General features: G+C 31.2%; 2 protein-coding genes across 2 annotated transcripts; both read left to right on the top strand.

Moving 5' to 3' along the window:
• Window positions 1-1174: 1174 nt before the first annotated feature.
• Window positions 1175-9044, top strand: LOC140441243 (uncharacterized). The gene is made up of 2 exons (XM_072531843.1): window positions 1175-1672; window positions 7118-9044. Exons 1-2 carry the CDS (start codon window positions 1438-1440, stop codon window positions 8023-8025), a joined length of 1143 nt encoding a protein of 380 aa, XP_072387944.1. The 5' UTR covers window positions 1175-1437; the 3' UTR covers window positions 8026-9044.
• Window positions 9045-10688: 1644 nt separating this feature from the next.
• Window positions 10689-13950, top strand: Trmt112 (tRNA methyltransferase subunit 11-2). Its single transcript, XM_072531830.1, has 2 exons — window positions 10689-10900; window positions 13579-13950. The coding sequence occupies exons 1-2, from the start codon at window positions 10823-10825 to the stop codon at window positions 13873-13875; spliced, it is 375 nt and encodes a 124-aa protein (XP_072387931.1). The 5' UTR covers window positions 10689-10822; the 3' UTR covers window positions 13876-13950.
• Window positions 13951-14172: the final 222 nt, after the last annotated feature.

The raw sequence follows: 14172 nt of genomic DNA, 5'->3' as shown, positions 1-14172 counted from the left end.
TAACGGCACATCCAACGCCTGCTTCACTTTTGGAGGCATCTGTATACAGAATTTTTTGGAATTGGTTCTTGCTTATGATTTTTTCGAAGTGTTGCCTTATAAGAAGGTTTAAGGTTTCATGTTTACTGTATTCTAATAGAGAAGTGATTGAGTGTGGGATTGGTCTATTCCAAGGCGGAGTATCCGGGATTGGGAAGGGATATGTTTTAGTAAGGTCAATGGTTTTTCTTAGAGTTAATTTCTGGATATCTATTATTGATTGAATCCTTTGCGGAGTCTCCACAGACGATGTTGAAGTAATTAAATGGTAGACTGGATTGGATGGATTTGCAGACACGGAAGCAAAGTAGATTGAAGAGGATACTCTCGTCGAATCCAGAGAGGTGGTTCATTAGCCTCGCAGTAAAAGATGTCTATGGGACTAGATTTGAAAGCGCCTAAGCAAAGACGAATAGAAGTGTTATGCACAAAGTTCAGTAGCTTCAAGTCAGATTTTGATGCAGACATGTATATAAAGCTGCCGTAGTCCAGTTTTGAGCGGATTAAAGCTCTATATATATTAAGTAAGATGGTTTCGTCCGCACCTTATGTGTACTTTGATAGTGCCTTTTTAAATTGAATTTTTAAAAAATCTAGTTTACCAAGTGTTTTACTTATAAAGACACACCTAGACTATCTAACGTACTTTATGGAATTGAAATCGAATTATTTGGACTGTCCCACGAATGTTTTAAAATTATAAACAATTTTTGGCTTATAAACAAATAGAATAGCTCGGTACCCATCAGATTAAATTATATTCAGGAGACGGCGTTGAAAAATAATTGGCAAAACGTTTCTTATACAAGAAAAAACGTTGAATTACGAGTAGTGGTTCCTGTGACACAACCGGTCAAAGTTGACCGGCATTTTTGTGAAAAATAAACTGATCCTCAAAAATATCGCTTGAAGCGAGGCGGCTACGCGCGCGAAGGCAATTTTAAATAAAATTTTTATCAATTCGATTGTAAAAATTCGATATCTTTTTATCGGAAATGATTTATATTAAACGTTTTATAGCTTCGAGATCAAATGACAAAATGATTTGTTTTCCCCATTTTCCCGAAGTGATCGAGTGATCGGATCGGTGATCGTATCGTCCATCTTTGAAATCTTGAGCGCCCCCTGTCGGAATTGGCTATCGCGAATATGAATGAGTCTATTCTTTTTTATATTAAGGAGTCTATATTCTTTGATAATATCGTATAATATTAATTAAGACAAACATACCAAATTTGAAATTAGATAAATTTACATATACATTCAAAAGTAATAAGGTAAATGGTTTTAAAGCATTGTTTTTTATGTTTCTCTTAAAATGGATTTATACAGTGATTTTGTTTTTTGGCTGTAAAGATAAAACTGAAATTATCGTTATACCTACATAAAATCAATAATATGGAAATAAAACAAGAAGCTAGTGAGGTTACTAATAAAATACATGAGGCGTGTAATGGTACTTTAGATGACTTCAAAATTAATATCAAGAAAGAACCCAAGACAGAAAGTATCTACGATGGATTTGATGATTTAGACCATTTAGGCTTAATTGAATTTCCGATCAACAATGACATAGAACACGATGAATATAAATTTACACTATTTGAAGAAAAGCAAACAACAAATGAAGAAAGTAAGTAAATAACACTGATTAGTGCAATAACATAATAACAAATTAATTTGATGTTGAGAATGTTTATTTATTATTACCAAATGCACAAGAATTAGTTTTAAAAAAATAGTTGATTTTAAATGTTTAATGAATTAATTATGTATAGAGATTGAATATGTTGTAAAGAATATTTTGTTAAACAAAAACAAATTATATCATCATCACTGGCTCGACAACCCTTTTTGGGTCTTGGCCTGTTCCAGGATTCTTCTCCATTCTGATCTGTTTTGTGCTTTTTTTCTACAAACAAATTATATAGTGTTTATTAATTTAGACATCCCTTACAGACTAAGTAAACAACAGAATATAAAACCAGCTATATATGTAAATAGTACCAAACTTACGAAAGTTTATTTAATTGTTTACCTTGGATATCAGTTAAATTTAAGACAGAGAGTCAAGATGAAATTAAATCCAGCAAATTGAGCATACCAGAGCAACTTTTAGAAAGATGTCCAAGGTATTATATAACAGAGACCTAAAATTGGCTTTGTGGATCTATCTACTTCACTGCTACATGTTTTCAGTCTTACTTTATGGTGTCCAGTCTTGGACTGTGAATAAAAGTGATAAAAATCACTTTGAGGCTTTTGAACTGTGCTATAAAAGAATTTTAAAAGTTTCTTGGGTGGAGAAGATTCAAAAACTCTACAATACTTGAATCTCTCAGCAAGAAGATGTACATTATGATGTAGATGGACTCTTATTACATGTCTTTGGACATGTAATAAAAGGTCCCATACTACAAAGTATGCAAGGGAAAATAGGCAAATGCAATTCAGGACAAAGAAATACTTCATGGTTAAAGAACTTGCAAGATTGGTATGGTATTGATACATGCTATTTAGGGTGGCAATGAATAAAATTAAGATAGCTATGATGTTAACCAACATTCTGAAACGACATGGTACATGAAGAAGAAGAATGGGATTATGTAGAAAGGCTCATTGACCTCTTGTATTCCAAGTGTATTTATGTAAATATTTCTAGCAGAAAAATATGTGTCAGTTTTAGATTGTTAAAAATTGCTAATTGTCTATGTAAAGTTCTGGCTAGTGTTGCAACTACTGGTAGAATTCTCTATTTTAAAATGATGATATCTGAGTGTTTGAAAGCCTTCCCAGATAAGAAAGGAATTAGTATCTCCCAACCAAGATCAAATATAATCTTTGGCAATATAGGGCACAAAAATGACAAATAATATTGTCAGTGTGGTGATAAACTGGGGACCAGTATATCTAAATCTAATATCAGTAATAAATTTTACATTATTTTATACATTATATTCTGTATGCAATAAGTAAAGTTGATGAACAGTAAGTGTTTCTTAGCGAAAGTGATTGGCCAGATTTTGTGCTTTTAAGTAAGCACTGGTTATATCCTCTAGAAACACTGTCTTGTATTAACAATTACTTCTTAATATCTAAATGTTGTAGATCTGAAAGCATACATGGAGGAACATTGATTCTAATTAATAAGCTGTTTCAGTATAAATCAATTTTGTTGAGTACAAGAAATTTAACCGCCTCTACATTAAATCTGAATTTGAATTCTCCATTACTTTCAGTAAGAAGCTTAATACTTTTTTTCATTGTTATGTACAGACCCTCTAAGTCTATTATTCAGTTATTCTTTCACAGATTGGAATCCTTGCTTGAAAAAGTTCCACAGTATGCTTTTATTATCTTGACAGGTGACTATATTGATTATCTGGATTCATTACATAGCCACGTTATTCATCATCATAAGTAACTCGACAATCTGTTGTGGATCTTGGCGTGCTCACAAAGAAGTCACAACTCCTGTCGATTCCTGGCAACTTCCCTCCATCTTCTAACCCTTAGAATCTATAGGTCTTCTTCCACATCATCAATTCATCTTATTTGTGGTCATCCTCTGCTTCTTGTGCCCTGGTTTTGAAAGTGTTAATCTCTTCGTGTATTTGTGATCTGACATCCTAGCAATGTGTCCAGCCATCTAAGTCTCTGCACTTTAACGAATTTCACAATATCTGGATCGGTGTATAACAGATATAGTTCACAGTTGTATCTTCGACGCCTTTCATTTACGGTCCCAAAAATCTTTCCCAAGAATTTTTCTCTCAAAAATACCAAGAAGTCTTTTATCATTTTGAGATAAGGTTTTCCTCGTTTACCACAAGTCCTAATTCACTTGCTACGTCCGCAAGCCTTTTTAAACACTGCACCATGTCTCTCATACTTCTGCCTACTATAACTATATCGTCAGCGAATGCGAGAATTTGCGTTGATCTATTAAAAATAGTTCCATTCATTCTAATATTTAATTGTCTGATTGCCTTTTCCAAGGCAATATTAAAGAGCAGACACGCCAACGCGTCCCCTGTCTTATACCATTATTAATGTCAAAGAACGTAGAGTTTTCTCCTTCAATTCTAATGCATGAGCTTACGTTTTGTATTGTTAGTTTTGTCAACTTAACTAAATAAATAAATAAATAAACTTAGGTGGGATCCCAAAGTCTATCATTGCATTATACAATGCAGTTCTTTTCACACTGTCATAGGCTGCTTTGAAGTCAATGAATAGATGGTGTGTTTCTATGTTATATTCTAGTGACTTTTCTAGAATCTGCCTATGTGCTTGAATCAGATGTGTAGTTGATTATCCAGCAGTAAATCCGCATTGATATTGACCAACAATATCCTTTGTAAAGTGTTTAAGTCTTTCAAATAATACATTGCCAAAGATTTTATAGGCAGATGCTAACAGAGTAATGCTTCTATAGTTCTTACACTCCAGTTGATCACCATTTTTATGCAACGGACATATTATTCCCTTCAGCCACTCTTCTGGTACCCATTCATTCGGCCACGTTATCACCATTATAAATTTACTTAACCCTTTCGCTACGGGTAGTGTATTGGTTGCACACAGCTCGTATATAGTGCTGGGAAAATTTTCACTTCCTGATCGACACGGTTGCTCAGTATGCTCAGTAGTAGTTTATATTTATTCTATTGAAGTAGTTGAATCGTTTTTCGTTTAGTTATTTACAATATATAGTTTTTCTTTCCCTTATTACAAAAAAAACTTCAAAAGCCACTATTCATAAACAAGTACGGCGCTAGGGTGGGTGATATGCTTTTGTATATGTACAGCATCAGTATTGTGTATTTGCAGATCGTGACGTATATGAACAATGCAAGTGAGCGAAATGGACAATGTAGAACATACTATTACGATTATAGCTCTTCAAATATGCAAATACTTAAAAATTTATGGTGACAGAACCTGAATGATGGAGATTAATTTGCGGAATTGTACGGTGCTCGCTCATCAAAGCTGCAAATGAAAATCATACTTGTATGTCAAACAGTATCGAAAGGGTTAATAGTTTTAATATGGGAATGCTGGTTACCAAACCAACCACTGATAACCGCATGCTGGATTATATTTGTACTAATCTTCATTCAGATCTGGCTGTGTACAGAGTGATTTCTTATCGTATTTTTCCTGAGTGATCAAATTATGTACTCATGTACACTTGGCATAATACTTTTTGCTCTCCTGGTTTGCTTCATCAATTTCATCACACTCTCATGAAGATGTTCAATTTGGCATTTCAAAAAACAATTCTTAAATCTAAAAATAAAAAAACTTGGGTTACTAAAGGAACTAAAATTTGCAACAAAAACTACAATCATTAAACTACAGTAAAAAACATATAATATGCAATAATAAATTTTTTATGTAATATAAGTCCATCTATAGGAAGGTTACTAAATTAGCTAAATGTATATCTGTAAATCTAGAATGGAAGATGCAAATAACAAACAGAAAGAGTCTTGGCATATAATTATAATCTTAGAGATAAAGTCCCTCAAACTGTTGATCTAGACTTAGACCTTAGTGAGCTGAATAAATATTACTGATAGATAAGTCCAGACCTCGCGCTGGAAAAATGAATTCTTCTGATCCAATACATTTTCTAAGTGGAATAAACATTGCAGATTCCATTTATTTTCTTCCTACTAACTCAGCTGAAATAAAACATATACAAAGTATTAAAAATCCTATGGCTGCAGTTGTATCCCATCTTCCTGATAAGGTTCTCAGAGTTTTAGCAGAGACAATTAACACATCTTTTTCAACAGGTCACTTTAGTGATTTTTAAAATTTGCTAAGGTTATTCCTCTGCCATCTTTGAATTCATGGAAAAACTATACTTGGACTTAAATAAAGATTATGTTGCTGCTGCGATTTTCTGTTATCTAGATAGTCTCTCTCAGTTTACTGAAGTTCTAATATTTTTGTGCAGCGGCCAGTAATGTGCAACCTTTTTACTTTCTGTTGGCCTGGAGATAATTCCCATTATTTTTTTGAAAATTTTGAAAAGTAAATATTTTATAGATGAGATATAAAATAAAAATAAATAAAAGTGGGATGTGGCAATCCGTGAGTGTCAGGAGGGGACATATAGCTTTCTTATCGTCTAAGCAGGTAGCGATGGTTTTTAATTTATTTATTCTATTTTAGTTTATTTCGATTCAATTCGATTGATTGATTTGATTCAATTCGATATTCAATCTGATATTTGTTGCGATTCGATTTGAGATTTAATTCGATTTGATTCAATGTTAATATATTCATTCAATTCATTCATTAATTCAATTCATATTTGATTAGATTGGGTATTCTATTGGATTCTATTCTATATTAGATTAGATTCAATTGGATATTTTATTCAATTCTATTCGATTCAATTGTATCAATAGATGTTAAATAGTCTGACAAGGTGTTATTTCTAATTAATAGCCTGGTAATTTTTTAACATAATAAGAGCAAAACAATAGTAGACATTTAGGTTGCCAACTGGCATTAAGCTATAAGAAATACGATATAATGGAGTATGGAGGAATAAACTTAGAAAGGTTAATTTGGGCTTTAATTTAATTTTAATAAAGTACATTCGTTTAGCAAATTCCCATTTGTAAACACACGCACATGTTGATATTCGCCTTCTCATTCGTCAAGAGGATATTAAATATAATTTATTGCCTTAAGCCAGACGGATTCTCATGTTACAAATCCAAACTGCCAGTCTGTTTAAATTGTAGCGTGTTGGTTTTTAAGTTTATTGTGTGTTATATGTTATAGTTATTGTTAAGTTATTTACTGGTCGTGTTATTTGTTAGAGTTTAAGTGTGATTTAATGTTTAAATTTCAAGAAATTCTTACACCAATAGTTTCAAAAGTAAAAATTTTTAAAAATCATATGATACACCTCAGTACGACCCTGTTTGGCTTTCACGTGCGCCTGTTGACAATTGGGAATATGTAAAATGAATGTAGTTTATTATATTCCTTTGTGTCTGCAATCATTTCTCTATTCCAGTAAAATGTTTATAGTTGGTTTGTATTTTAGGTTGTCCCCAAGACGAGAACCAAATGAACATTATGGAAACTTCACTTTCATCCCATAAAGGAAAATATACAGGTCAAAACCCTGAAGAAAAAATATTAAATATTACGCAAGATGCGACTGAACAAATAAAAATCCACACTGGAGAAAAACTTCACAAGTGTAAAACATGTTTAAAGCAGTTTACTACTGCAAATGATTTGAAAACACATTTGAGAGTACACACTAGAGAAAAACCTTACAAGTGTGAAATTTGTTTAAAGCAGTTTATTATTACAGGCCATTTGAAAAGACATTTGAGAACTCACACTGAAGAAAAACTTCATACATGTAAAATTTGTTTTAAACAGTTTAGTGCAGCAGATTATTTGAAAGCCCATATGAGAGTGCACACTGGAGAAAAACCTTTTAAGTGTGAAATTTGTTTTAAGCAGTTTACAAGTAATTGGAAAAGACATTTGAGAACTCACACTGGAGAAAAACTGCACAAGTGTGAAATTTGTCTTAAACAGTTTAGTGAAGCAGATAATCTGAAAACACATTTGAGAGTGCACGCTGGAATACAACCTTACAAGTGTGAAATTTGTTTAAAGCCGTTTTCTACAACAGGTCACTTAAAGACGCATTTGGGAATACACCGTGGAGAAAAACCTTACACATGTGAAACTTGTTTAAAGCAGTTTAGTACTACAAGTGATTTGAAAAGACATTTGAGAACTCACACTGGAGAAAAACTTCACAAGTGTGAAATTTGTTTTAAACAATTTAGTCAAGCAGGTAGTTTGAAAATACATTTGAGAGTACACACTGGAGAAAAACCTCACAAGTGTGAAACTTGTTTAAAGCAGTTTACTACTACAAGTAATTTCAAAAGACATATGAAAACTCACACTGAAGAAAAACTTCAGTAGTGTGAAATTTGTTTTAAACAGTTTGGTCACACAGATTGTTCAACTAAACACATGAAAGTTCATACTGGAGAAAAAATTTCAAATTTAAAACTTATTTGTAGCAGTTTACTACTACAAGTAATTTAAAAAAACGTTTCAGAATTCAGACTGGAGAAAAACTTAACAAGCGTCAAATTTGTTTTAAACAGTTAAGTGTGAAATTTATTATAATGAGTTTGACACAGCTTATGATTTGAAACTATACTTATAGTTCTACTTTTTACTTTGATCATATCAAATTTTGTATTTTCGGTCATTGATAGTACCCGATTTCATTTTTTTTTTTTTCACTTCTCGGAAAAGATTCATGTGATACCTTTCTTTCCTTAACTATTTTGGAAACACTTGTTTGAATTTAGGTTCATTCAGTGTTTATTTCTGTTTTCACAGAAACACTGATGTTCTATAATAATATATTTTTCTAAATACTAAGACATCACTCTCTGCCACGTTGTTCAACTATTAGAGGAAATATATTTTTGAAAAAGCAATTTGGTAACTTGGGAAAATCAAAATTACCAGTCTTCCAACTATACTTAGTGATTGGCTTTTTTGTTCATTATTTTTTACCTTTGGTTCTCTCATTTGATTTATTGTAAGGGACATAGTATGGCTTTCAGTTTTTTTTAATGTGCTGTGCAACTATATCTTTGACCTCGTTTTTATTAGAGTAAATATGGATATTGGTGTATTATTTAAATCAGAATTTGCTTTTCTGGGTGCGTGTGTGTGTGTAGAAAATGTACTTCAGCACTTTTAATCTCATAAGCAGAGTCAGTATATTATGACATGTTCAAAAACCTTTTTTATGTTAGGACAGAGACTACTTTTGTAATATAATATAAATATGTAATGTAAAATAATGATAAATAAATGTGATAACTATAGGAAATTGGTTTATTTTAAAATAAGTACAGTAGAATCTCGCTAATCCGGCACTTCTATAAACCGAAACATCCAATAATCCTGATATCCTTCGTACCGCGCCTCCCTGTGAATGACTTAATCCAATCATCATGATGTGTTGCATGAAACAGAAAAATGTAATACTGAAAATTATCTATTACAGATTGGTTTCAAAATTTATCAGGAAGAGAATTCGAGGTGAAAATTTAAATTTTTGGTTTGAAGAGACTGATTAAACAGCAAAACTACAACTGTAAAAGTAAAATCAGATATAGTATTTAATTGTTTTATCAAATATTGACCTTACTGACATTCAGATTCAATACGAAACTGTATCCCGAGAACCCAGTACCTCCCCATTTAATTGTTTTAATACTTGCATAACATGGGTTAAAAAATGGATATAAAATATCTACTAAAGTTATTATAATAATTCTTCTCAAGTTGCACAATAACAAACCCCAAGGATTTTTTTTTTGAAAAATAATGTTTTTTTTTATTAAATATTGTTGTAAATCCTAGTATTTTACACTATTAATATTGTGACCTAAGAACAACAGCTTATTTAACACCATCTTACAATTTTATATTTCTGAAATAAGAAAAATGAAATATTATCACAGAATAATAAACAATCAGAATGCCCACTCTGCTTGAAAAAATAAGTATGCGCAGACGGAACCAGTGCTGTTCAGTGACATTTTATCTGGTGTGCATAGAAAAATTAACCCGGTTCAATTTATTTACGGCAACTATAGACATAATATGTGCTATTTTATTCGTACTTTTAGTTGAAGAATATATTAAATTATTTCAAATGTACTAAATTATTAATTTCTAAAAATTTAAATTACAGTTCTGTTATAGCTTGTCACAAATTTCTCAATTCGAGTCTATGTTTCCGTTTAAAATATGGCGATCGCATGCTGACAAACTTCAAAGGCGGCATCTGAGAGTGGTCATTCTGATTGTTATTTATTCTGTAGTATTATGAGCACTCTGTGATTCAAAGATATAAATTATTTGATAATTCAGACTGTTTTCTTGTCGTTCATATAGTGGTACTTTATTTTTGTGCGAATTTAAAAATTCAGTTCAGTGCAGTGCTGGATTCTGTTGTGATACTTGTAAAAATAAACATATAACAACTACAACATATAGGGTGGTGAATCGTTAAACGGGCCATAGGAAACCCAGTGGAAAATTCTAAATTGTTGAATTCCTGCTTCCCTAATTATTTTACACCAAAAGTCAAGAAAAACTATTTGTAGAGGACTGAAATATGTATCGAAAACAAATGTTAAAATTGTTCTACGAATTAAACGTATTCCAAAATTTTGCAAGAATATGATGCATTTTTCAGGCCACCCCTTAAAGTCAGGCCACATGCTGTGCAAGAATGTGTATGACATGTTGCGTTTGGTCATTATGATGTTTCTGATATTATTTGAATTGCCAAAATTTCTATTTTGTGATTTATTGTTTAAAAAACAATAAAGTTGATTAAAAATGTATTCAGTTGAGGAGAAAGTAGCAATAGTAGTAGTCACAGACCACTTATTACTATAACGTGAGATTCTGTGTTTGTTTTTTATTGTTTATTATTCTCTGATGAGTGTGAAATTGAAATTAAATTAGTTGATAAATGGGTGTAGGTCCATAAGGCAAAGGCTATAAACGTGCTTAAATGACAATGACACATAGAATAGTCACCATAGTCAGTAAGTAAAATAAAAGAAGAAAAATTGAGGTTATACGTTTAAAAACAGTTTAATTTAAACAACTTTTAATTTAAGTTAGTATCGTTAAATATTAATCCTTTCAATTAAAAGAAGGTAATATAATTTCAAAAATGAAACTTCTTACTCACAATATGCTTACCTCCAAATGTATGAAGGGAGTAAGTGTTGGGTACCCTTTAAAAATAAATGTAAGTATGAAACTATAATTATTACTTGCTATTACCCTTAAAAAACCATTTTATGCTATCATCATATTCAGAACTGAATACAGGCGGTAAGCAAGTGAGGCAGTGTCCAGGGGGCACAAAATTCTCAATCAACAAATAATTAATCCCGACAGAACTTAATGATAGGAATTGAATTTACTGGACTTGCTTGAAACACTAACAGCAATGTGATACTTAGTGAAATTAAAGTATTAGATACTTATGGCTATAAAGTACCGGCTGTACTGCTGAATGCTAAGAATAAGCTGGACCACTAGAACTATGAATGAAGAAGTACTGAGAGCAATGAACACACACCCTCATCTGGTCAATACTATCAAAATTAGAAAGACGTCATATCTAGGACACATAATGCGCCATAATTTGAGCAACTCCAAGTAATATTAGAATAAAGATTAAAGATAAAAGGGGCATAGGATGAAAGAAAAAAGCTTAGCTACGAAACATCAAAGATTCGACCCACACAAGAGGAAATGAATTAATTCATCAAGCCCAGAACACAGAGAAATTTGCCATATTGATTGCCAACCTCAACAGAGAATATACTTAGAAGGAGGATGGCTATAAACATGTATTAGCAGTTTCTTTAGTATGGTAATGAAGAAAAAAAATTATAAAAATTATAGATCTGCCTTTTGTAACTACATAGTAAGAGATGAGGGTCAGTTTTCATTTGATTCAGTTCTTTTTGAAAAGAAAAATCCATTACTTCTTGTTTGATTGTGCATTAAAATAGTTTAATGATTAATAAGTAACGTTGCACATTCTTTTTTATATTCCTATTATATTATTAATGTGACCAAATTGAAAATTTAAGATTTCAGATGAGTTTGTAAATAATTTTATTAACTTTTGTTATTAACTAATTAAATCATTTTTTAACTAAAATTATAATAGTTAAGAAAATCTAAACCCCCTTCTGGGGCTGCCTTTCAAAATCACAGGTCTATGCTACAGAGGTAAATCAAGACAGAATTCAACATCACTTTAAAGATGAAAGATTAATGGATTCTTTAGAAAAAGAATAGACTTGTGTATTTGTGAAAATGGAGGACATATTGAACACTTATTCCAATTGAATTTTATTTTATGTTCTTAGTCTTTATTTTACTTTTTTTTCTTGTGATTTTTTTCAATTAATAACTTTATCATTACTTGAACCATGATAAAATATTGCTACTACTACAAATATCTAGGTATCAATATTTGACATGTTGGAACATTAGACAAAGCCATTGGAGAAAGAAAATAAAAAGGATATATGCGACTATAGTGAAATGTACCACTCTATAGAGCTGTGTGGTATGGCCACTGAAAGAAAGAACAGCAACACTGTAGAGCAATGGAAATGGATTTTTGGAGAAGATCAGAATGGGAATTAAACAAATGATAACACATGAAATATCATCTAAACTACTTATATTGTTCGGACATATACAAAGAATGGATGAACAATGACCAGAGGAAATACAAAAATGAGGCGAGATATGAACATAGAAGAAAACCCATGGAACAACTGGTCGAAGAGGTATTTTGAAGTCGAAAAATGACGGAGAACATATAAATCGACATTTAGTGGTAGTAGAGTGTGTAGTAAATACAATTTTTATAAAACATCTTACAGTTACAAGTGTAGTTATTTAGAATATATAATTATAACTTTTGGTTTTATATACATGTAGTTATTTGTCTATATTTGTGTTAATGAAAAATATTTTTATTTGGGGGGGAATAGGACACATACAATCATAGTTTTTATTTATTATAATTGTAGTTTTTCTGTTGCTTCTTTACTGAAGTTGCATACTGCTAGGATGGCACTATCATCTGTAAAGATGGCTATGGTATTGTTTTTATCTCAAATATGTTACATTTATAATAGACACAGGATATAGGACTTAATAAATGTTAATTAAATCTTCATGCCATACTTTGTCAAATACCTGATCTACATCTAAGAAGTTTATAGACTTTTTTTTCTTTTGATTTCACAATGATGTTAGGAATTTTGTGTAGTTGATTAAATTGTTAAATGTTTGTTTCTGAAGCCAATTTGATGATTTGGAATCAGTTTTTTCTCTTTAATTACTAATGTCATACATATTAGCAGGATTTTCTTGAACAGCTTCCACTAGTAGAAATAGGTATAGATGGATATAGGTCTTTATGGGGATACTTTATGTAATTAGTATTTTTCTTGGTAATAAGCCACAATGTAAGGTTGAAATAAGTTTATTGACATTTAAATTTCCACTTCGGAAATCGTTTTCTGAATTTGTTTAAGCTTGTATGACAACGGAGATCTTTTTATAACGCAGGCCCAGGAAAAAAAATAAGATTTCTGAAGTGAAAATTGAAACTTCAATAAACTTTTTTAAACTTAAATTCCCAAGAAAAATAGTAATTATATTAAGATACCATAAGAAAATAGCTTCAGAAGAATACTCCTTTTTACTACAATGTTATGAAGCAGATTTTTTAGTAGTTCACCAGTGATTAAGTTATATCTGGGTCCTTTTTTTGGATCTGTTCTTTTATTTCATTAATTACTTCGTTTAGGAAAAAGGGAGGGGTAATTCTCACTTCTATTTGACTAGGCTCTATTGATTTTAGACAACTGACATTTATTTGTATTGCAGGCACAAGAAGTAAAAGTATCTGAAGTAGAATTTAATCCGGAGTTTGTGTCAAACATGATTCCTAGATTAGATTGGCCTGTATTATATGAAGCAGCGAAAAGTGTGGGAAAACTGGAAGATCTTCCTGAACAAATAATAGAAAATTTCAAAGATGATGAAGAATTTTTGAAAAAGGTCCATAAAGTCCTTCTGGAAGTAGATATTGTCAGTGGAGAAATGATATGTCCGGAAACAGGTCGGAAGTTTCCTATTAATAATGGTATTCCAAATATGCTTCTGAATGAGGATGAAATTTAGTTATATATTATTTTAATATTTTTTTATAACGCAGACTTTTATAATTGTTATCAATTAAATAATTACTTCATCATGTATTGTGTGTTATTATTTGATTTGAAAGAATATCTTAGAAAAAATAAAAGTAATTGAAATATATTAAACATCTTTAGAAAAAAATAATTCTTATTTCTAATATTCTTATATCAGAACTGACTTTGTATACTTTATTTATTTAAATTACGTTCTAGCCTATGGCTATGGTAGATCAGGGCAGGACCCATTTATGAGCCCTTCAGATACTTAGGGTGCGTTCAT

The sequence above is a fragment of the Diabrotica undecimpunctata genome, chromosome 1 (genome assembly GCF_040954645.1).
Source record: "Diabrotica undecimpunctata isolate CICGRU chromosome 1, icDiaUnde3, whole genome shotgun sequence".
Taxonomy (NCBI): Eukaryota; Metazoa; Arthropoda; class Insecta; order Coleoptera; family Chrysomelidae; genus Diabrotica; species Diabrotica undecimpunctata.
This window is presented reverse-complemented; position numbering and strand designations above follow the sequence as displayed.